This window comes from Prosopis cineraria, unplaced genomic scaffold, assembly GCF_029017545.1.
Source record: "Prosopis cineraria cultivar Desert tree isolate PC_DT_omini unplaced genomic scaffold, ASM2901754v1 PC5, whole genome shotgun sequence".
Taxonomy (NCBI): domain Eukaryota; kingdom Viridiplantae; phylum Streptophyta; class Magnoliopsida; order Fabales; family Fabaceae; genus Prosopis; species Prosopis cineraria.
In genome coordinates, this window is record NW_026555336.1 from 37,523,700 (window position 1) to 37,547,218 (window position 23,519).

General features: G+C 32.2%; 2 protein-coding genes across 4 annotated transcripts; one reads left to right on the top strand and one right to left on the bottom strand.

The window, feature by feature from the left end:
* Positions 1 to 612: 612 nt before the first annotated feature.
* Positions 613 to 7,634, bottom strand: LOC129311931 (DEAD-box ATP-dependent RNA helicase 5). The gene is made up of 13 exons (XM_054954435.1): positions 7,061 to 7,634; positions 6,859 to 6,983; positions 6,322 to 6,429; positions 5,615 to 5,695; positions 4,963 to 5,041; positions 4,162 to 4,247; positions 4,025 to 4,081; positions 3,588 to 3,655; positions 2,514 to 2,582; positions 2,271 to 2,364; positions 1,706 to 1,870; positions 1,492 to 1,584; positions 613 to 1,058 (listed from the first exon to the last, which is right to left on the bottom strand). Exons 1-13 carry the CDS (start codon positions 7,545 to 7,547, stop codon positions 966 to 968), a joined length of 1,605 nt encoding a protein of 534 aa, XP_054810410.1. The 5' UTR covers positions 7,548 to 7,634; the 3' UTR covers positions 613 to 965.
* Positions 7,635 to 13,267: 5,633 nt separating this feature from the next.
* On the top strand, positions 13,268 to 20,751 carry LOC129311199 (secretory carrier-associated membrane protein 4-like). Of its 3 annotated transcripts, XM_054953315.1 has the most exons (13): positions 13,313 to 13,444; positions 14,156 to 14,271; positions 16,070 to 16,183; positions 16,303 to 16,365; positions 16,571 to 16,604; positions 16,739 to 16,861; positions 17,249 to 17,311; positions 17,419 to 17,512; positions 17,824 to 17,869; positions 17,955 to 18,022; positions 18,541 to 18,589; positions 19,432 to 19,497; positions 20,473 to 20,751. In XM_054953315.1, the coding sequence occupies exons 2-13, from the start codon at positions 14,269 to 14,271 to the stop codon at positions 20,503 to 20,505; spliced, it is 756 nt and encodes a 251-aa protein (XP_054809290.1). In that variant the 5' UTR covers positions 13,313 to 13,444; positions 14,156 to 14,268; the 3' UTR covers positions 20,506 to 20,751. The 3 variants fall into 3 exon arrangements, with proteins under 3 accessions (XP_054809288.1, XP_054809289.1, XP_054809290.1); XM_054953313.1 differs by lacking the exon at positions 14,156 to 14,271 and having other exon boundaries at positions 13,268 to 13,444; XM_054953314.1 differs by lacking the exon at positions 14,156 to 14,271 and having other exon boundaries at positions 13,270 to 13,429.
* The last annotated feature ends 2,768 nt before the right edge of the window (positions 20,752 to 23,519 follow it).

Genomic DNA, 23,519 nt, shown 5'->3' on the forward strand with positions numbered 1-23,519 from the left:
TATTAATATATTTAATATATTTAATATATATTTAAAAATAAAAAATAAAAATAATATATGTGTATATATATATATAATTTTTGGAATAGGACAGAACATCCTAAGGACAATCACATCTCTTATCCATCCCAAATCTCTTACTTGTCCTGAATCTCATACCAATTATTTTTGAATCAAGATGAAAGCGAATCAATCAAAACAAATACAAGTTGAATGCCCCTAACTTTATATTGATATCAAAATATTGCAACTTCGAGTGTGAAAACGTGTAGATGCAGTTAACGGAACTAATGTAATGTGTATGATAACTTTAATAAGTCATGGTCACGGATTAAGCGAATCTCTAAATTTTAAAAAGATATATACGAAAAACGAAGTTATAGGGGAAAAAAAGCATGCCTTGCATTGACATGTTTAAATTGTCGACGACCCCCAAAAAAAAAAAACATAGTACGGATAAACTGACTGGGTGTTTATTCCGTCAGCCAGTCGCTCCACAATATATTGCTAGACGTGCCTCTGCAACTGTTATCAATTGCCTCTTAAATTTCCAAGGAAGAAAAATTACAATTGGTACAGCAATTCCGGTGCAAATTGCTAGAGCCCAATCACTCAATCTGAACTGATACATACATACATATATATATAACTATGGTTGTCCCAGAGAACACAACCATAGTTGTTACACAAAGGAATCCAACGCTGGTAAATTTGAGGTTTACACAGTGATTGCACAGCGCCTTTACAAAGGGGTGAAATGGAACTGAAGAATTAGATGAACAAAACCAGTTTTTTTTTCTTTAAAAAAAAAATGAAGTGGACAAAAAAAAAATAAATGCTGAGAATATTAGGCGTCAATACAGAACTATCATCTCACTCACTATTATGGATCAATACATGTTTCCTTCTTTGCTTTTGCAAGAACAAATAATTGAATTTATACCTAAAAAAAGTCACCAGCACATTTAATCTTCGTCAGAGTCGTCAAATGTGATCTTCTTTGACTTTGGGGCATCAGCAGAAATCTCCTTGAAGTGAGCTCCGTACAGCTTGGACTCCTGATATACAGCAGAGAATGGTATACTTGTAATCAACACAACGAAAAACCTTTAAAAAATGATAGACGAGGAGGATCCATAAATTGTACTAGTAACAGCTAAAATCTTTAAAAATTAAAACCGTTATTCAGTAATCACAGTTATAAGTTACCTTTAATTTTTCTTCAAATTCTGTTAATTATGCTTCTTATACAACCTGATTTTCCAGTGTTGAAAGTGTTTTAATACAAAGGTAATCAATTTAAAGCTTCCTTCTTTGTAACATCAAGAGAATCAAATTTTTAGTATGGAGAGTATAAATAATAATTTTAAGAAACGTCAATGACAACTTATTTTTATAATCCTTGAAAAAAAAAATTGATGTTTCGAAACCCTTGGCTATGATTAATATAAGTTATTGATCATTAACTATCATTTTCCTAAGAAAATACACCTTTTTCTTTACGTGCGTGCCAAACTTCAAAAGAGCATCAGGCACAATTTGATTTGCTTCTTTTAAAACATTCACTAGCTCCCCAGCAAGTCCCTGAAATAGGACCACCAAAAGCATAAAATCAAAAACAATTTCAAGGACAAAAATGCCAATTATATGATAGAAATAAAGAGGAGAATAAGAAAATTCAAATAGCTGAAAGAAGAAATCCTACCTTATTCTGCTGCGTGAAAAACGTATGGGAAACACCTTTCTTCCCGGCTCGTCCTGTCCTCCCAATTCTATGAACATAATCTTCTGTAGTTAGAGGAAAACTGTAGTTGATCACCACTTCAACATCTGGAATATCCAATCCCCGTGCAGCCACATCAGTGGCAATCTGCCCATTCAATTATGATATCACATAAATGTCCATATAACGCAATGGATAAGGGGAGAACGCCTGAGTGACCATTTCTGATTTATAGATCCAGAGAAAGTTCTTAACAGATGTTACTTTCATCCACTAGAAAACCTGTGGACAGAAATCGCGAATTCTGCTAGAGACTTAAAAGGGGCAGAAAACTTGGGAGAAAATCAATTTATAGAAATCGCAATTACAGGGAATATGTTAAAGATAATAATCAGTGATGAGAAGAAAAAGTAGTCTACGTTATAGAAAAGTACCAAAAAAACTGTCTGATTTGGCCCGAACAAAAAAAAAAAAAAAAACTATGTCTCATTAAACTTTCGAGTAAATGAACTGGTAAAATTTAAAACAATGATATGAAGCAGCATACCATCAAAGGACAGCTTCCATTCTTGAATAATGATAGTGCCTTTGTACGTTCATATTGTGCCTTATCCCCATGTATTGAGACAACCTTCCAACCCCTGGGATGTTATTTGACAGAACATGAGCACCTTCTATAGTTGCCATCCACAACAACTCACCTCCTAACTTAAATTTGTTTTCTTTTCTCTGTTTTTTTTTTTTGGGAAGGCAGGGGGGGGGGGGGGGGAAGCAATGATCAGAGATTCACCCTTGATGAAGCATCTTTTCAACTCGTGAAGCTTCCAATTTGTATAGGACAAAAACCAATACTCTATTCCTGATAAAAGGCACAAACTGTCAGACACACACGGCAGAACCAACATTGAAAAGGATTGATAATGTTTTGAAATATCATCATCCTTTCATGCAACAGAATTATAATCATATAGCAAATGCTTCTAAAACCCATGACCTGGGCAAGTCAATTCTTTAACAGCTAGCGCTTGGTGGACTCGCTGTATGAAAACTTGGAGAAGGCTTATCAGTTACCAAGGATGTAACTTTATATTCTGATTTTTTTTCTTTAAATAATGGAAATGTCAAATGCCCTGCTTTGGAGTAGGACATATAGGTCCGATTTGCTTGCTAAAATGGAATAAAATAGGATTGATTGAAAAAATAAAGATAAAAATAAGATGATCAAAGGGGATGGATAAACACATTCATAAAGAAAAGTGGTAATTTAGTTTATGGGGTTGGAAATCATAATTCAAGATATTTTTGGGGAGTGCGATAATTCCCCCATTTGTAATACATGCTAATGAGTTTTACCATGTTTACTATGGGGAGAAGGATGATTTAATTCATTTTTGTCTTAATTTTTTCAATCCATTCTTGCTAATAACCAAACAGGACCATAATCCTGTTGTTTAAGCAAAATCTATATAAATATCTCAGTTCTATCTCCAAATTATAACCCCAATCTTCTTCCAAAGTCCCAGAATTCACCACATCATTGTACTGCATTGCATTGTTTACTTGTTATTTTGTTTGTCATATGTTAAATGTTAATTATTCCTATTTGTCTCCGTATAAATCATTTTCTCAGCTGATCATAGTTCTTATCCACTCCAGTTTTGTAAGAAGTTCTTGACATTCTAAATCTAAAAAGTTCTTCAGTCATTAGAGGCTTCACCATTTCAACTCTCAGTTCAAAGCTAGTAGGTCTATGATTCTCATTAATTTTATGCTTGCTCATTTGAAATTTATTATCTTGAATACAAGTATAGTTAACAGCAACAGGCATTTTTTTCAACACAAGAGAAAATGTTAAAGCACATACCTCTGAGATTTGTGGTATTTTTCTAGCAAAGCTACCAGGCGTCTGTCTCGTGAACGATCATCTAAGACCTATTTAAGTAAAAAAGTATATATAAATAATTAATTACTCTCCCCAATCCAAATGTAAGCAGCTTTTAGAAAAAATCTGCATACCAATAAAGTTCTTATTCCCTTAAAAATAAATATTATTTTTCTTTTTTACCCCATTCCTAATTACTAATGCACTCCATGATAAGTGAAAGATACATTTACACAAAGATCTAGGTTAATAAATACAAAAGGTAAAATAGGGATATTATTTGTTTACTTGTACTAGGTTGCTTATATTTTAAACCAAGATTAGCTTAAGGGAAATGCTTATAGTTTGGACTAGATGGAGTATATGCTAAATGTACACATAAAAAAATAGGAAGATATAGATATTTGAAGTATTTTCACCTCAACTATCTGCATAACATCATGATTCGCAGCTAAGTCCTCTGATCCTACAACAACCTGTCACAAGTTTCACTAACTTCAAAATCAAAATTCTATAACAATGAAAGGGTGGGAGCCATTGAAATAAAGATACCGACTTTCACAGGGTTAGGATCCATAAATTCTTGAGCTAAGTGATGGACTGGTAGAGGCCATGTAGCACTGAACATCACCATTTGACGAACTGCAGCAGAACATAATCTTTTTGTTAGATAAGATATTGTAAGTATAATTAATAGATGACTAAAATCATGAGGAAACTCACTGGAGGGTCAGAACTAAAAATTCAGAGAAATTTCATCAAAATAAATTTGAAATTTAAATTAACATTAGAAACAAAATATATAATTAAAAATATAGTCACCCAGGGTTTTATGGATTTAATTTTCTATAAAAAATATTTAAAATATAGATTTTGACGTGTTAAGCTTGATCATAAAAGTTGGAACCAATCTAAAATAGCTACACTTTCTGGAATATGGAGAATCCAATACAATTGAGCAAGGTTTCCACCTCAATAGAAAGTATTAGCCACTAAAAGAAAGACAAATAAAATACGTTGCACAGGGATTTCTCATTTACCCTGAAAAGATTATGCTGCATTAAGGTTTCTACCTCATTGCAAGCTCAGCTAGTTAGCATGCTGATGTGATCAAAACTAAAAAAACTCATCCCCTTACATTAAGTGTGAAGAAAAATTAACCATATTAGAAGGCATGAAAAATGAACATAGGATAGATGACATGTTAACAAACATGATTTGTGCCTCACCTCTCTGAGCAAAAAATAAATAACAAAAAAGGAACACAAGTAAGAAAATGCAAGATGAACCAGAAAAGGGAACTACAGTGTAAGTTATGGGTGGAAAAAGAAGCTGTAATTGATAAAATATGTCATACCAGAACAAGTCTGACCCAGTATGGAGCGAACTGCTTGCTCAAATCCCATGTCAAGCATTCGATCTGCTTCATCAAGCACCTAGGAAAAATAAATTCGTATGTTTGCAAGTCAATCAATACATGTAACTCATTTTCAGACCATCCAGTTCCTCCCACTCTAAAGATGAGACAGTGCACATCCCAGTAAAAGCAGATCTAAAATCTCTTCAAAATGAAAAAAGGGGGGGGGGAGGCCACAATAGTAGCTGAGCCTAATTCCATCAATAAACAAGATATTAATTCATGAACTCATCCCCCCCAAACCCCGTGAAAAATAATATTAAAAATGGGGTAGAAGAAACCCTAAAGATTTACACAAAGTGAACTCAGATAAATATATATTTAAGACACAACTGTACATGCCAATATATAGATATTTATGCATGAGCCTACTAACATAATACATAATCAGATGGCCAAACCCCAACCAAGTGCATCCAGAGCAGCCAAGATTTCATATGAGAAGTATATGATAAGTAAATTCAAAATCCACCAAGTTCCAACACCTGCCTTTAGCAAGTAAGAGGCAGAACAGAACAGCATTTTTTATTAATTATCAACAAAATCATTGAGAAACGATAACTGATCACCAACATTTTTCAGAAGTGCTTACCACAAAAGAAACCTCTTTCAGGGAACAAACACCCATTTCAATTAGATCCGTAATACGACCAGGAGTTCCAATGACAATGTCCTGTAAGAGGAATCAATAATAAATAATTAGTAAGAAGAGTGTGTTAAATAGGAGGGGACGAGCTTCTGAAAACAGACTTTAACAAGTGCAATGTAGGATCACATTGTACCCTGTCTTCTTCAACTAAGCACCTTGGATATCTCTTGCTATCCAAGAGGCCTGTGTTTAAGAATTTGGTATCCCAAATGACTGGTGGCATCCAAGATGCCTAAAAGCATAGATGCCATCATTTTTACATAACAACCAATAATTACAGAGATTTCGCATCCATGAATTGCTTACTAAGTATAAAAAAAAAAGAAAAGAAAAAACAATTGCATTCTTTTAATAACATTATATTGGTTCATTCTCTGTCTCTCCTCACCCTTTTCTCCTTCTCACTCTATTTCTCTCTACATCTCCTCCGCCCCTTTTTCTTCTATATTCCATCCTTTTCCTTCTCTCTCCTGCTCTCTTTCTATTCCTTGCATTTGGTTCAACTTCAGCACGTCAATAGAAACACCAAAAAAGGGGTCACCATAACATACACGGTAACATAATATATAGATAAGGCAAAAGACCATGTGACTGCAAGTGGCATCAGCATGCAAACCATTCAAAGAAAAGGGAAAATCTGAACAACTTACAATTCCAGATTTTAATGAAGATATTTGTGGCCCTTTGGAGGTTCCACCATACAAACAAATAGATTCCACACCACAAGACCTTCCAGCATCACATATAACATCTGAAATCTGTAAATAGTCAAAGGAAACTGTCAGCTAAATATTTTCACCTCTTTTAGCGAAATAACCCCGCGGGCTTGGAAAATGTAAAACACTAAGAATTGTAAAGATTCAGAGAAAATTGCACAGAGTATGGAGTTTAAAAAAGAAAAGTAAACTGTAGGTCCATTTAATAGAAAGATTCTAAGTCCAAGTCACTCCTTAAATAACGACAGTCACTTCTGCTCAACTCATAAGCGCTCCCAATAGAGATATATAACATCAATATGACTGAGATTTCATCGCAAAATCAATTTTTTATTTAATTATTTCTACTAGTTGCTATCCCTGCCTTCGTATTTGGCTCCTTGTAGAAAGGACCCTCCTTAATGTGCCCAGTTCTGTATGAAGAGGTCAAAGAAAGGTCAAGTAATACCCTGTGAATTAACATATACATACTTGTTGAGCCAGCTCCCTGGTGGGAGAGAGCACAAGGCAAAGAGGATTCCGACCCTTTGAATCTTTATTCTTGCGCTTGCTCAAAACATGCATCATAGCTGGTATTCCAAAAGCTAATGTTTTTCCTGATTGCAGAAACCAAAGTTAGAAGCAGGATTAAGTCACGCGTTCAGCTTCCAACCCAACAAGCTATCACTGATACCTGACCCGGTAGCCGCAATGCCAATTAAATCACGACCATCCAACAAGAAAGGCCACGCCCGGGACTGAATAGGGGACGGCCTTTCAAAACTTTTGCAGCACTCCAATACTTCCTTTGGAAGCCCTGATGCGGCAAAAGTCCTCGTAGGCGTATACTTCTCGTCCTTAATATTCTTCCCAGTAACCACCACGTGCTCGTCTCTCACCGACTCATCCTCTCCGCCGTTCTCGGCGTCATCTGTTACGTCAGCTACGGTTTTCTCCGCGTTCTTTCTCGACTTCTTATCCTTCTTACTCTTCTTCGATTTCGGTTCTGCGCTATCCTGGACCTCAACTTCCTCAAGCTTTCTTTTGGGACTATCTTCGTTTTGCTTATTTTTCTTCTTCTTCTTCTTCTTCTTCTTCTCTGCTTTGGTCGCCCGGTAGTCTGGGTCTTCCTCGGCTACTGGCTCGCTGGCTCTGGCGGTATCATGTTGTTTCTTACCCATGGTTGAGTTTGAAGCTGAAGCTGTAAACAACTCCTGCAAATTCCAGAGCCGCGCGAACCAGTGCCAACGGACCAGTGGTGACGTTTGGGTTCTAGGGTTTTAGTTGATCAGTTTTAAAAACAAATTAAAAAAAAAAAATAGTAGCGTGTGGGTCACTCGGGCATATTTCGGGCGGGTAATTTTCCATTCAAAAATGTTAAGGCCACCTTCTAACTGGTAAGTATCTTGGATTTTTTATGATAATGTGAAAATTTTATTAATAAGTATTTTATAAATATTTTGCAAATGCTTTTTGAATCTGGCATGTTTTAACCTCAATGAGTCTTCAAGCCTAATTCATTTAAATATTGTTTTGCCAGAAAAAAATTCAAGCCACTCCCCACCCTAACTCTTTTTTGTACTTTTTTTTTTGGTAATCAACTCTTTACTACTTTTTTTTCGGCAAATATAAAAAGTAGGTCCTGTTAATGAAAGAAAATATTTCTCTCAAGATGTTGAGAACAACCAGTTGACTTTTCTGAACTAAATCATTATATAAACTTTTTCATCAAAAAAAAGTTATTATATGCACAAAAATTAGAATTTGAACCTCAATCACTTGTTAAAGCAAGAGAATTTCTATCACACGTGCTAACTTTAATAAAAAATCTTCCTTACTTATACCAAGCCTAGTCCTCACGAGGTTACAACACCTTGTAACGAAGTCAAAAGAATAGGCCATGTATCTAAATTCTGTTAGTTATTGAGTGAAAAAGCAATAGAAGAGTGACATATGTTTTGTATATAAAATCATTGGTTTATCCACACATTAAAGACTTGAAGTTAATAAAAAGAAAAAGAAAGACCTGTAATGCAATAGATGTTTATCTGCATACAACTCACTCCATTTGTTTTTAAATATAAGTAAATACTAGGTAACTCATGCAATTTAAAAAAAATTAATTAATTATAATAATTATGTATGAAATTAAAAAATTTGGACTAAAATGCTCTAATAATTAATGTTTTTTTTTATCTAATTTAATGATACCATCCATTTATGAGAGGTAATTTGGAAATAATGTAATAAGTGTTTCTTAAAATTTATTGTATTGCTGATAATAAAAAACACTAGAACATATAGTAATTTCTTCTGTAAAAAAAAAATGGGGGCAGTATATCACACAAGAGTATTAATTTAAATTGTGTCTTACTTATTGATAAATAAAAATAATATATAAATTTTTTGCAGGTACTTTAAATCAAAACAACACCTTGCACGTGCCTCTTGTTGTAAATAAATAAATATTTTTAACGTGTTAGAGAAAATAGGAGATAGAATTATGAAAAAATAATAATCAAGAACCTTTATATAAAATTTATATTAGTTAAAGATTAGTTGTTATCAAAACTTGAATAAATATTTGTTGACTTGAGTTAGTTTTTTATCAACAAATATCTATTCAAATTTTAATAATAACTAATTCTAAATTAATAATAATTCAATTCAAGCCTGTTTTTCATTCAAGTCTTGATAACAACTTATTCTTGATTGATATAAATTTTATATGAAGGTTTTTGATTGCTATTCTTCTTATAATTATCACACACACATTACAACAATCAATCAAATTTACTCATGTATTTTCACATATATTATAAGGAGCAAATTGGCTTGTAAATTATGGATCTTGTAATGCTGGGGCTCTAAGCTCATTTTTCATATAATATTCTCTCTTAGTTTTTGAAAAACAGTGTGATTTGACTTTTATTGTTAATAAAAAATAACTTTTTCATTCAATCAAAAAAATTAACTTTTACAATTGGTTGATTAGAAAATGATATCAAAATTAAAAAAAAATCAAACAATTTTTCTTGATCACTTCTTATACTCCCTTCTGATTCTTATTATAAAATACTTTTAGCTGTTTCATGCATTTTAATTTTTTTTAATATCATAAAAAAGTGACAAGTTCTTTCATTTTCACCGTCAACTTTAAATAATAATATAACTATATTAAATACATTTACGCTAATTAATGAGGGGTAAAATTGGAAAGAGTGGATTAATTATTATAAGATATTTTATATTTTGAACGAAAATTACTTATAGAATATGCTTTATAAATAAGGCTGGAAGGAGTAGTTTTCAAGGTCATCTACTGTATTTTTTTAATAATTTTATGTCATTTTTTGGTCATTTTCTAATCAATTGATAATTAAAGTTAATTTTTGTTGGTTGTAAAGACCAAGTTGTAATATTTTAAAAAATTGAAAAAAAAATATTATAGCAAAACAAATTTAAATTGCATTTGGATGGATAAATTTGAGTTAAGAATTTATATTTAAAATCTCACATTAAAATTTTACATTTAAAATTCACAAATTTTAAATTTTTTATTTGGATGGTATAAAAAAATCTAAATTATAATATTAAAATTATTTTTGTTTAAATCTTAAGCAAAATTCTAAATTTCAAATTTATATTTAAAGATCCATAGCTAAAGATCCATAGTTAAGCAATAAATATTAACACTCAGAAAGACAGAATGATTTGCGCATTTGTTCATCGTCGTTGCCGTCCTTGTCATCGTCGCCATCCCATTGTAGTTCGGCCGAACAGGTGATATTTAGTTTACCAGTAACCTAGCTAATCTAATCTCCTGACTCCTCATTCCACTGACTTGTGTTTATCCATTAGACTCATCCACTGACTGATTGTCAACGTTCTCGAAGAACTAATATTAATTTCTTTACCATCAATTATCAATTATATCATATTCATTCACCACAGTGTTTTACATGTCAGTTAAATCGGAATTTTTTTCTGACACTAGGAAAATCACACGTTTAATCACAGTAAATTTAGTCTTCCTAGTATTCTCATAGTTTTAATTATGATTATGATTTACATGTATACTTTTTTTTTCATCAGTCGTCTTGTTAATATTGCATCACACATGAGAGTTGATCTCGCTTTTTATCCACATTATTTATTAATTAAAATACACTGAGAGCGTCATAATAACCAAACGTTGATTGGTCAAAGTGATGAGGACTATTTGAAGCATTGTTTTAAATAACAACGATTTGAAACATATGGAATCATGTATGATATCTGATACAGGCAGTATAAAAGTAAAATCTGATCGCTCTATAAACATCATACGTGGGTGCGTGTATAATATATTATGAATTTAAATCCTTTAAAATTAGGATTGTTATATTTTATATTTTATAAAAAATAATAAAATGAGTGAAAATACTTCTAAAAAAAGGAAACTTCATCTAAATTTATCAATCCCAATTTTAGAGGATTTAAATCCATATATCACATACACGCTCAATATCTATCCTGACTGCATTGTTATTGCATATATGTATTAAAAAAAAAAATCTGTGCTCACGTGATCATTTGGGGATGCATCAAGAATAGACCAACTAACATGTAACTAATAAATTTGCGTTTTTTTAACGTGAATAATCTACTCGAACACATGTTAGTTTTTATCAATACATCACACAGCAATTCTGCTGTTTATTCTTAACGACACATATACTAAAGAATTCTCGGCAATTTGGCTCTCCAGAAGTGTTGAAGTGAGATTTGAAACCTTATTGCCTCTTCCACGTGTGGTAAAAGAAAAAAGACCAATTTCTAAACTGCAAAATATATAAAACATAGAATTGCTATCATGTTTCAGTCATTTTTCAATAATCTATGTTTCTTTACTTCATTTCTCCCAAGACTAATTTAATTAAGATCCGGAGAAAAGACTTCCCTTTTTTGTAAATCACACTTTTACCAACAACTTTCTTTTTCTGTTTACCATAATAAACAACTACTTTCGACACTTTTTTTTTTTTTACCAGCAACTATTTTCGATATCATGGTTAAAACCCATGTACATATAAGATCTAGTCTCGCCTTAAAAAAAAAAAAATCATTTATCTGTCCCAGAAAGCGAACGTGAACCTTAACCATTGCAAGCGTCCTCGATAGTTAACTGATTAAGACATGCGTTTTGAAGATGGTTGAGTTTTCGCATTCAAAGAAAAACGTCGAGTTTTAATTTCCATGTCAATCATCATTAATAATAGTAGTTACATAATAATAATAATAATAATAATAATAATTTCAGTTTTTTGGCCTTTTACCAAACTTGATTTTAAGAAAATCGTTTTAAAAATTATTTAAGTAACTAAATAAATATTTCTTTTGTAAAATACAATCCTTTGTTACTGTTTGTCCTACAATAAAAACAACAGTAACATCCTTTTAATTTTTTTTTTTAAAAAAAACATGCTGACATTTTCCTGTGCATCGCACAGGGCATACTCTAGTTGAGTGTATCGCAAGGTGGAAAATGGAATTAAAAAATCTAATATGAAGGTAACTCCGTGAAAGGCTGCTGAAAGCAACAAAGTATCCGCAAGAGGCTGAAGGACCTAACATGTAGATCAGTGCAAAATCAAAGGGCAAATCGCATTATCCAATTTCGGTAGCCGGTACCCCTTTATTAAACGGGGTTCAATTTCCATGTGGATCAGCACTCGGCACTCATCAATTAAACGGCACCCGTTTCGAGTAATGCGAGCAAATCACGCTCTTGACCCCTAGCTATCTCGAGTACAACTTCTAATGTGGAAAAGAGAAAGGACTTGCTCATTGAGACTATTTCCAAGGACCCGGCTTAACTCATGGACCTGCATCTTTCATTTTTCAATATTCTTGAATCAAGGACTATATATATGTATATATAAAGAGGAGTATATAACTAAGCAATAAATTTGTTATGCTAATTAAAACTAAAAATCTAAAACAGTTTTTTTAGAAAAATTAATTATTTAATTATTATAGATTTGACTTTTTCAGCTAGAAATAATTGAATTAGACAACCTGGTCTGTTTTAGTTCAAGTTGAGTCCAAAGTTGAATAGGATTATATTTGATTCATATGATTGGGAGAATGGTCTCAATAGTTAACTATCTTCCTTTGATTTGTTTTTTTTTCTTTTTTCTCTATGATAGCAACAATTTATTATTTCAACATGATAAATTTAATTAAAATAACAAAATACTTATAAATATAAAATTTATAAAAAAATGTTAAAAGCTAGTAGTAAATGATAATATCCCTTTAATATTTTTTCCACCAACTTAATACTTATTATTATAATTAATCAATTATAATTATATTCAAATAATTTCATATGACCATACCAGACTAAGTGGTCTAACAACTCAGTTTTCTATCTGATTAAAATTTATTACTAATATTTTAAAATTTTAAACCCTTTTGATATTTATAAATATTATAAATATTAAAATTTTAATATATTTTTAATTTTTATAATTTTATTTTTTAAAATATAGAGATCAATATTTAATAAATTGAAACTTCAAAGTTCTAAATTGCAAAAGACAAAGTTAAAGAACTGATTTACAATTGAATCAAAACTTTAAAGATTGAGTTATAACAAGTTAAAGTTGAGGGATTGAGTTATAATTGGATTAAAACTATAAGAATTAAATGATTAATTTTTTTTAATATATATAAAAGAAAAAATCACATTTAACCCTCTCCTAATAAAATTAATCATATACAAAAATTAATGCGAAACAGGTTATTGTTAAAATAAAATATGACTTGTTTTTTTTTCTTGGTAACTATTTTATTTATAATCAATTCTCTTGAGAGGGTCTTGGGTATAAAAAAACTAAACCCTTCTTAAACGGTATCCCGGTTTGCTAAAAAATGCAAAGAGAGAACCAGTGCGCCCCACAACATAAATATCTTCTAGAGTCGGTGAATTTGGCAATCTTTTCGCACATTTTCTCTGCAAAATCCAGGGACGACCATGAATCGCCACCACGATCCCAATCCTTTTGAAGAAGAAGAGGTTAATCCATTCTCGGTAACTTTTCTCTCCCTTCTCTCCCAATTGTTGATGTACACGTACTTTTTTCTTTCAAAAAAAAAAATCTCAGATCCAATTTTCTCTGGACTACAATCACTGAGGTTGGGATTCTATGGTGTATGTGAATCATGAAGGAAGTGCCTAAGTGGCTTTTTGGTCTTTATGAAGCTTTCAGCTAGAAATTATGGCGGGGTTTTTGTTCTTTTCTAATTATAGAGATCACTGGGTAACCGGTTCTTTGATTTCAATCTGTTAAAGTATAGCTATATTTTCAGAGCTTCGCTTGCTTTGGCTTTGGTAAAATTTCATTCTGTTGTTTGCCTGTGTACATGGTTGAGGAAGAGCGTGCGCCGATTTTGCAGAAATCCGTGAAGGAAAACTCAACGTAGATGTTCTAGAGGTATCGGATCAGTAAATATAATGTATATGATTTCAAAACTATGGCGTTTTCGGAGCCACCCTTTTGGGTGAATGAACATACTGCACTATGGGGTGCTTAAACTGATTCCTTGCTGCTCAACTGAGCAGTGGTTGGGCAGATGGTGGTGATCCTGCTCCAATTTGATCATTGATAATATTTACAGGAATTGGAATGGACTGGGACTTTGTACATGATAGTAATAAAGAGGGACGAAATATTAGGGGTTCCCCATTGTTGCGGCTGAAAGAAATGGTTCCCTTAACTAATGCAGTTCACATTCACTGCAGATCTAGACTGTCAAACCAGAGTCTTCCCAACTTGGGTCTCTAATTTGATGCTCAAACATGGAAATTTATTGGCATCAACATAAAATCTTTCCTCATTAAAATGAGGATAAAATATGGTATGGCATCCTTTGGTTTGGTCCAACTCTACTTTGGAATTTGGAACTGCCATTAGTTGAGGAAGGAATTTCAATACTCAATACTTTTTAAATTAGGAATTTGTACTTCAAGGCGGAATTGGGGACAATATTTGCCAACAATGGTTGGGTTAAGTGGAATGGACTTAATATTTTTTTAAATAAAGTTGATGTTGTGAACCTTATTAATGGAAAAAAAATCACTATAGAAGAGCTACTCCTATTTAGATCCTATAATGCTTGAATCTAGAATAGTTGGCTATAACAGATACTAGATAGTTGTAGTTAAAAAAAAAAAATATTAATGATTCCCTTTAGTGGCAAAACTCAAGAAATATTGTGTTGCGTGTGTCAATTGTCAGATTTGGTATTTCAATTTGCCAACGGAGGAGTTTGGCTGTCAAAGCATTGAAAGTTGGATATTTTTTGTAGGGAAATCGTATATTTATGAATCGGGATGTGTTTCTATATATTCCATCAGAAAGGGAAAGATACCGTTTGATTTGTAATTTTTTTTAAAAAAAAATTCTAGCTTTTGCTATTTTACAAAATCCCTGATGCTCATAGATTCTTTTGATTGTACATGTTTCCATTCCTTCCTAAAAGAGGGAATTATACTACATGGTAAAAAAGTGGAATTGGGCCAAACCACAAGGTACCCCAGTGTATTTTTCCCTAAAAAGATTCACTGACAGTCTAATTTTTTTTTTTAAAAAAAAAACTACAGAAAAAATAAATATTGAAAAAAGGAGGGGTTGCAATTCCTTTTTCTCCCTTCAATCATTCTACATAGGAAGACAAAATTTTCATCTAAACAAGTTTTCATACTAATGGATAAGTTTATAAGGTGGATAACAGAGGACATCGCTTAGTTCTGCAGATATGAACAGATCATGGTAGAATACATTACACTTATTGTACCAAAACTTACGTTGACTTGCTGGCATTGTTGTAAAATTGATGCTATTTCATAAAATTATGGAGTGCAATTTACTTAACTAAGATTTTTACATGTATTAAAACAGCATAAAGGAAGAGACAAAAGCTTAAAATTTATAGGGACATGTTAATCATCAGTCATAAATCCTTCAAAAATGGCCATACATTTATAAAATCTTAAGACGAGTGAGATAAATAGCTAGTTTCCATTACAACATTTTATAATTTTAGATATGTAATTTTTATTATTTTAATATTAATGGTGAATTTGAAAAAGAGATGTCGTTCTAAACGTGTGCTGTGATATGGAAGTCAATGAAAAATCATGAAGACAATGTTAATAGTTTCTTCTACCCTTTCAATCTGGCTGCTTTATCAAAAGAAGAAAGAGAAAACATGTGTGCAGATAATATGTGCATAGAAATCAGGAATTTACCTCAATAATTTAAAACAGAAAATATGGCTGTCTGTCTTGTGTGTCCCTAAAATAAATAGTGATATGATAATACCTAAAAGGATAGAATGATGCTGTTCACTTGAGTAACATGGGTGATGAAAAGTGTGTAAAGCTTTGTTAAGTTGCTTACTGATCAAATTAGGCTATCCAGGAACATACGATTCAAGTAAACATGATGCAACCCTTTACTATAATTTTCAGGCAGGGAATTGCTACTATTTTTTGAAATTTTGATAAGATGCGTTTTCAATGGCAAAAAAGGTTTGGTTTTGGTATGGTATTAAGCACCTTTCCTGTGTTCTGGAAGCCCTTGGCATTGAATAATTTAGTCTATTTATGGTCAGGGTATGTGGTTTACGTTTTTTTGTTGGGAAAATATTGCAGAATGGTGCATCTGCTCCTGGATCAAAATCACGTATTCCGCCACTGGCATCTGAACCATTGGGTTTTGGTCAAAGACATGATGCTACAGTTGATATTCCATTAGATAACAAACATGTAATTATGTTCGCTAATTTGAAGAATTTTGAGGGCTCTTTTTTTCCTGTGAGGTTGATCTATACGTCCCCCCCCCCTATTATTATTATTTTTTTGAAAAACTTACGGTGCATTCATAGGACACTAGGAAAAAAGAGCAAGAACTAGCAGCTTGGGAATCAGATCTGAAAAGGAAAGAAAAGGCGAGTTTCTTTTTTGGTTTATAATTATATCATTTTTATCTTTTTGATTTTATTGTCTATTGCCTCCATTGTCTTTTTCCTTACATTCAGCTGTTCCCTTTGTATATGTTGGTATCATTTAAATACAGCTACTTCCTTGCTGCTCCAAAAAAAAGAAAAAAGAAAAAAAGACTAAGTTCTTGACTATTTTGAAATGTTTCTGCAGGATATAAAAAGGAGAGAAGAAGCTCTTTCTCAAGGTTACTGATAAGACTATGACACAACCTTCTCAATTATTCTCAATTAACTGTCTTGTTGCTTTTCAGAAATTGTGTTGATTGCTGAGTCAATAGCTTATTTTAGTTCACTGTTCCTTCCAAAATATGCTTATCAGCTGGTGTTCCTGCTCATGATAAGAATTGGCCTCCATTTTTCCCAATCATTCATCATGATATTGCCAATGAGATACCGGCTCATGCTCAAAGGATGCAATATCTGGCCTTTGCAAGTTGGTTAGGTATGGGGACTTAATAATTAGTATTTCCATTGCCAATGATATGCTAGTTCATGAAACTGTTAGTTGCAATTATGTTTGAATCGTGTCCCTGAATTTTATCTTTAACTAGTTGTCTGGGTAACATATCATTTGCAATGTGCGTCTGTATTTCTGATAAATTGTTCCAGGTTCTCCTTTTCCATTTAATAATCGTTTGTGCTGTCCAATGATACAGTTTTTTCCACTTCGAAACTTCCCTTGTCATTTCATCTTGTTTTTCTGGTCCTTCTGTTTGTTTATACTTTTCACTCATTACATATTAGAGTTATAAATTCCTCAATAATACTCCACTATACGATTTTTCTATCATTTTGATCTTTTTACTGATTATTTAATGATTTGTTTCAGGAATTGTTCTCTGCCTGGTTTTTAATGTAGTTGCTGTGACTGTATGTTGGATTAGAGGCGGTGGTGAGCTTACTTTCTTCCTCTCAATGTTTTTACTGTATTTGGGTTCTTGCTACCCTCTGGTTTGTGTTGTGATTTGGATCCTTAGGTTAGTGTTTTACAATGTGCAGGGGTTAAAATTTTTTTCCTTGCTGTGATCTACACTTTACTTGGAGTTCCCATGTCGTACGTGCTTTGGTATAGGCCCCTCTATAATGCCGTGAGGTAAACTGCACTGCTCTAGTATTGCTTCCTTTTCTTTACTATCATTTTAACTTAGTAAAAGCGTCAAGGATTTAGGGCTACTATTTGTCTAGTGCTACCTCTTTCCCCTATAGTAACAGGTGGAGAGAATAGTAATGGATTTACAACCACTCATTATGTATGATGAAACTTGTAAAGCTGTAAAGAAAAATATGAAAAGGCCTTACGCAGTAGTCTGTGTATATTCAACATGCAAAGCATGTATAGCAGTGGCTTTAACTTATAGAACAAGAATACTGCATGTTGATGGCATGATTCTTTCTGATATGCAGGACAGATAGTGCATTCAAGTTTGGTTGGTTTTTCCTGATTTACATGGTATGTGAATCTATTACTTATTGCTGGCAAACTAGTGAGTGGGTAATGTATTAATCCTTCTCTTAATTGCCTTGGCATGATGCAGCTGCATATTGCGTTTTGTGTCTTTGCTGCTATTGCTCCTCCGGTTGTTTTTCATGGAAAGTCATTGACGTAAGTTCTATTCTACCATTTACAAATCCTATTTCCAAGTTTGCTCTATTGAAGTTGGGAGTTGTTAAATACTTAATCTGATTGATTGCAATTTCGTAATGAAGTATGCCTCAAAAGGCCAAGGAAAAAAAAAAAAAAAATCCCCGCCCCCCCCTGGGGGGGGTATGTGGGATCAAATCCTAAATCATGTTGGTGGATTATGATGATGGACGTTGGTAATTAGAAGTATCCAGCTTAATTGTTCACTTAAGAAATGCCACCTTATGGGACTGCATGAGCTGGTACTGCCATATTCTAATAATTAATTTTGTTAAGGTGTAAGGGAACTGCTGCAACTTTGATATATAATATTGATTGATTTTAAAAACACTTTAAAGTATTTGCTGCTAAAATTTAAATGAATTCGAATGTCACTTTGTGGTATTATCTTATGGGCACCCTTCTATTTATTTATGTGTAACATATTATAGCAGCATATATTCCTTTTCTGTTTATATTGAATGCTTTCAAAATTTCAGGGGTATTCTTGCCGCAATTGATGTCTTCTCAGACCATGTATTCGTTGGGGTACGTTGTATTTGTTGCGTCATTTGAACTAATCTTATCTACATGTTTATTGCTGTTCAAAGATATTGCACGACATGAGGGGAAGCTTGTTCCTATCTGATGCGTTAATCTTGAAAATTATACTGAGACAACTTAGGTGCACTTACCAATGGGGACATTGGTCAAAATAAGCATAAGCTATTACTTTTATGTTTTAAAATTGAAAAGTCATGAAGGCTGTTAGCCTTTTGATAGAACCTCCAAGATATTTTTTCGTATTAAACTGTGATATAGCAAAGCAGAGAAAAAGTTCCCTACTTTATCGTATGCTGAAGTTCTGATGGAAAATAAGTTCCACCACTTCTGTTTGTGCCAATTTTGATTGATATTCTTGCAGATATCTGTGCATCATGGATAAATCAATGCCTAGGTTACAAATCCTATACTCTTGAATCACTAAATCTGTTTCCTAAAAAGATCACAGCACTAAACCACATGAGATCAACCAACGCAAGAATCCTAGAATCTTCCTTCAGAAAATTAGGGGTTAGGACAAATTTTGACTTTGTTCTATTATGGAACTGGCACAGTCATTCTATTCTAGAAGACAGGTGACTTGGCCCTTGAATAGAATGTAAGGTAACTTATAATGTTGGGATTAGGATTGTGAAAGACCAGTAATTGATTCAGTTAATGGGGTGATGTAATGAAAAAAATCATATTTTTCCTATTTTTGGTATATGGAGTATAGATAGTCTATTGATTTGGTTAAGTTAGTAATAATAAAACCGTAAGTACCGTATAAAGAAATAAGGTTTTACTTTCACATTTGTTTCTGTCAATTTTGATCGGTATTATTGCAGATATTCTATTTGGTTGGATTTGGCTTGTTTTGCTTGGAGACTCTACTAAGCTTGTGGGTGGTTCAGGTGAGGAGCCGAACATTTGCATTGGTTTTGCATTGCCCATTTTATCTTGTTTCATGTTTTCGGACAAATGGTAATTGTGTTAATATTGTAATCTCATTTTTCATCAGTATATCTTCCTCTCCCTCTCTCTGCCTCTTCGTCAATCTCTAGGGCAGTAATACCTTGATGTGGTTGAAACTTGCGGCTGATAGATCATTGATGTTAAATAGTAGGCTAATATTTTTTTTTTTCCTGGATACTGAGTAGATAAGTACGTGGACTGAAGTAAATGTTAGCATGCTTTAAACTAGGATTTCAGCCCAGATGTTCTGGTTATAAAAAATACTTGGATGAATGGACTCATATGTCGAGGAGAGGTTCAAGTGTTTAGAACCGTAGAGAGATGCTTTAGAATTATGACTAAACAAGCAAGGACCTGTTCACTTTGGTTAGAGTGCTGAGGTATTATTACTCCATATGAAGGCTTTATTTGTGATCGAGATTAAAAACTTTGCCAAGTATTGAAATACATCTTAGCTGTGTTTGCAAAAGGAGAAGAACTGTAATATAATTTATCATGGTATACTGACAATTATAGTTGATTTTCTTCAGGACTGAGGCTGTAATTGAAGTCGGAAGAATCGTAGTTGCGCAAGGGGTTATGGGATAAAAACAATACATACGTATATTAACACTGGATTGAAACAAATTACTATAACTTGCAGCAACCTTCACCTCTATTTTGTATTCTAGGCTTAATTGCACTTTGGATTTTACTCAAGCGAGCAATTTAGTACCCCTAGAAGGATGGTTTGGATGTTTCAAACTAGCGTCTTCTTTCAATGGTATTTGTCTGATAGGTTGTTAGGATACTAAAGTGTGACGTTTATTTGCCTTCTGCACTCTCAGCACCTTGATTTGCTTAGATATTGTTAAGAAAACATGTTTGCAAATATTCATGATGATTTTGTTTGTCTTCTTGTTTTGTTTGTGCAGAAAGTCTACATGTATTTCAGGGGGAACAAGTGAGATTTTCCAGTCACATGCTAAGTGACCAGTATATTCTTTTTCTTCTGCTCCAGTGTCTCCCCACTTTCCCATGTTCCTACCTATGACTTTTAGATCAGTGTTTAGTGAATTCTAGGAACTTTAATGTGCCTTCCTGTGGTTGTATAACTCCGATCTCCCTTCCCTCTGATTCTTTTTTCCTTTTTGGTTAGCATAGTGACATCCGGATTTTTCTTTCAATTAATGAAATATATGTTGTGAGTGAAACCAAGGAAAAAAATCCTGTTATTTTAAGAATACTATTCCAGTTTTTAATATACGATGAAGTTCAAAAGTTTTCTCTTCCAAAATATAAGACAAGGTCAGAGTAATTAATGTTTTTTTCTTTAATTTTACCCCTTATTTATTGTTATTTGAATGTTTAAACAATAATTAATTATGATTATTAATTACAAAGGAAGGTAGAAATGATTTTTTTTATTTTCAAAATTATAACTAATATTTTTAAGGTTAAAGTATGGTTTTAATTCTTTAACTTTATATAAGGTTTTAATTTGATCTTTTAATTTTGTAAAGTATTCTTTTCCTCTTAAATTATAAGATACTTTTGTGAAAGATTTGACGTTTTAGAATATAAATTTTTTAAAAAGATTAATGTTTCATTAAATAGGTTTATTTTAATTTTATCTTTTTTTTCTATAATTAATTTTTATTCTTTTTTTTAATATATTAAACAATAGGTATTTTGGGAAGTTTATATTTTTATTTTGAAAAGATAAGGTTATTAAATGTATTTAATAAAATTTATTATGTGAGATTTTATTTAAAAGTGTTTTATAATTTAAAATGGAGGAATATATTTTTAATCCTATAACCTTAATATTATCAATTTTAAATAGTTTTTTTGTATCGATTACTATTATTTAAAAAAGTTAAACTTAATATGTCAATATTTAAGAATTTTTTGTTAATATTTAAAAATTTATTGAAATAAAAGTAAAAAATTAAAAAAATTTTAAAAAATATTTTATAAAGTTAAGGGATTAAAATAAAATGTTATATAAAGTTAAAAAATTAAATGTATATTTTAATTTAATAAGTGTAAAGTTTGTTTATTTTGTTTTAGATTAAAGGCTGGTTCTGTCGTTGCAGTGTTAAAATAAATACACAAACACACGCACGCACGCACGCACGCACGCGCGCAGTTGGATGGAAAATTCACAATGGGCCATGTCATGGATGAAGCGAAATCGATAGTTGATTCTTCATGGCCATATGGAGCGGCATTAAATTCTGTTGTCTAACCCATGGAAACATAATCCTCCAACGTACGATGCCCTTCTTGCTTCTTTCTCCCTTACTCTTCCCCACCGACGCTGCTCCTTCAGAATTCAGATCGCTAAAACTTTCTCCGTAGGTGCGGGCCATGGTAAACACTACCTCCAATGCGCGTGTTGAATGTGAAACCTTTATTTAAAAAAAAAAAAATTGATGTTGATGGTCTGCAATTAAAAATATAATTTTGATGGTCTACATTTAAAATTCTTAATCTATAACTTTTTCAATGATAAATTTATTTTCTTTGAAGAGTGACAGTTATAGAATACATTTATTTTAAATTCTGTATTTATTAAAATATAAAAAATTTTAAATCATAACTGGAAGAGCCATATTAAAGATAAGCATCAAAATCAAAAGATGTTCTCCCTACGGAGGACTGCTACTTAATTAGAGTTTGTATTTTTAAGAATATAATTTCAATATTGATTAATAATTTGAATTATTTTAGATTGATAATGCATCAATTATCTCAATGAATAACCCTGGTGATTTTCTTTCTCTTCACTTGATCTCTTCAAGATCCAAACTGCAGTAATGATGATATAGTTGACACACCTCAAACTCAAGGACGTGTGAAATTTAGTTAAGTAATGAATTCTGGATTTGAACGTAGACGTGGTAAAATCATTATATTCGGCAAGCAAGCCGTATAAATTAATGAAACTGATGAACAATGCGATAACTTTTTTTAAAAAATAACTCAGTCTAAATTTTTTCTCAACTGATTTAATTCTTGGATCTTAATTTAATACAACTCAGTTCTTATAGTTTATTGAATTAAAAAATTATAAATACTGAATTGCATTCAAATGTATTTTTATAAGAAGAGAAGCAAGTCTTGTCTTGTCATCCTTGGATCAGCGTCTTATAAGCTTCTACTTGTCAAAAAGGCTGGCGACAGCTAACAATGTCTTGTGTTTGTGGTAAAAAAAAAAACACACAAAAAATAAAAAAAATAAAAGCATGAGTTGAGTTAATTTTCAAATATTTGCAATAGAAATGCACTTCAAAAAGGAGCAAGTGCTTTCACAACAAATTAATTCATCAATTGATAATTTTCCGGTGGCCAATGAGGTCAACACGGCTAAAACCCAATATCATTGAGAAATCTGTCAACGAGAAACAAGAAAATAAAAGTGTATGACCAGGAATCCACTTTCAAGTTTTGTGGGATTTAAGCTAATAGAGCCAACGAGATTGTGCTCCTTTCTTACATTTACCCATGGACCTTCCAAGGTGACCAAAGTGGTCAAAGCAAAAAGAAGTAGATAGCATAGCATATTATACTTGTGCTCCCGAAAGGTCAAATTCAAATGGACTTTTGCTTTGTTGGCAGTTTGACTCACAGTTTTGTAGCGTTTAGTTTTGGTTCCATCCGCCACCATTTTTGCCTTATCCATTCCCTTCATTCATTTGATATTTAGTATCATCGCATTAATTTTGAGTACTATTCATTCAATTGGGGTAATTCTCTCCTCGTAATTTTTCCTGTTCGTAAAATTCCAACCCCTTGTTTAATGAAAATCATACTCAACCACTATGTTTATTACACATAAATTTCTTTTTATATATGTGTCTCCTATTACTATTATTACTATTTATTTATTTTCTTGTTTACGATATTCTCACCTCACAAGCTTTCATAAATCATACTTCAAAACTGCTTCTCGTCCTATTAATTATAAAATAACATC

Coding starts and splice junctions, on each gene's coding strand:
- LOC129311931 (XM_054954435.1), bottom strand. CDS start 7,547: ATGGGTAAGAAACAACATGATACCGCCAGAGCCAGCGAGCCAGTAGCC. Junction 6,984..7,060: donor CATTGCGGCTACCGGGTCAG/GTATCAGTGATA, acceptor TTCTGCAATCAG/GAAAAACATTAGCTTTTGGA. Junction 6,430..6,858: donor CCAGGGAGCTGGCTCAACAA/GTATGTATATGT, acceptor GACTATTTACAG/ATTTCAGATGTTATATGTGA.
- LOC129311199 (XM_054953313.1), top strand. CDS start 13,388: ATGAATCGCCACCACGATCCCAATCCTTTTGAAGAAGAAGAGGTTAAT. Junction 16,605..16,738: donor AGAAGAAGCTCTTTCTCAAG/GTTACTGATAAG, acceptor TATGCTTATCAG/CTGGTGTTCCTGCTCATGAT. Junction 16,862..17,248: donor GGCCTTTGCAAGTTGGTTAG/GTATGGGGACTT, acceptor GATTTGTTTCAG/GAATTGTTCTCTGCCTGGTT.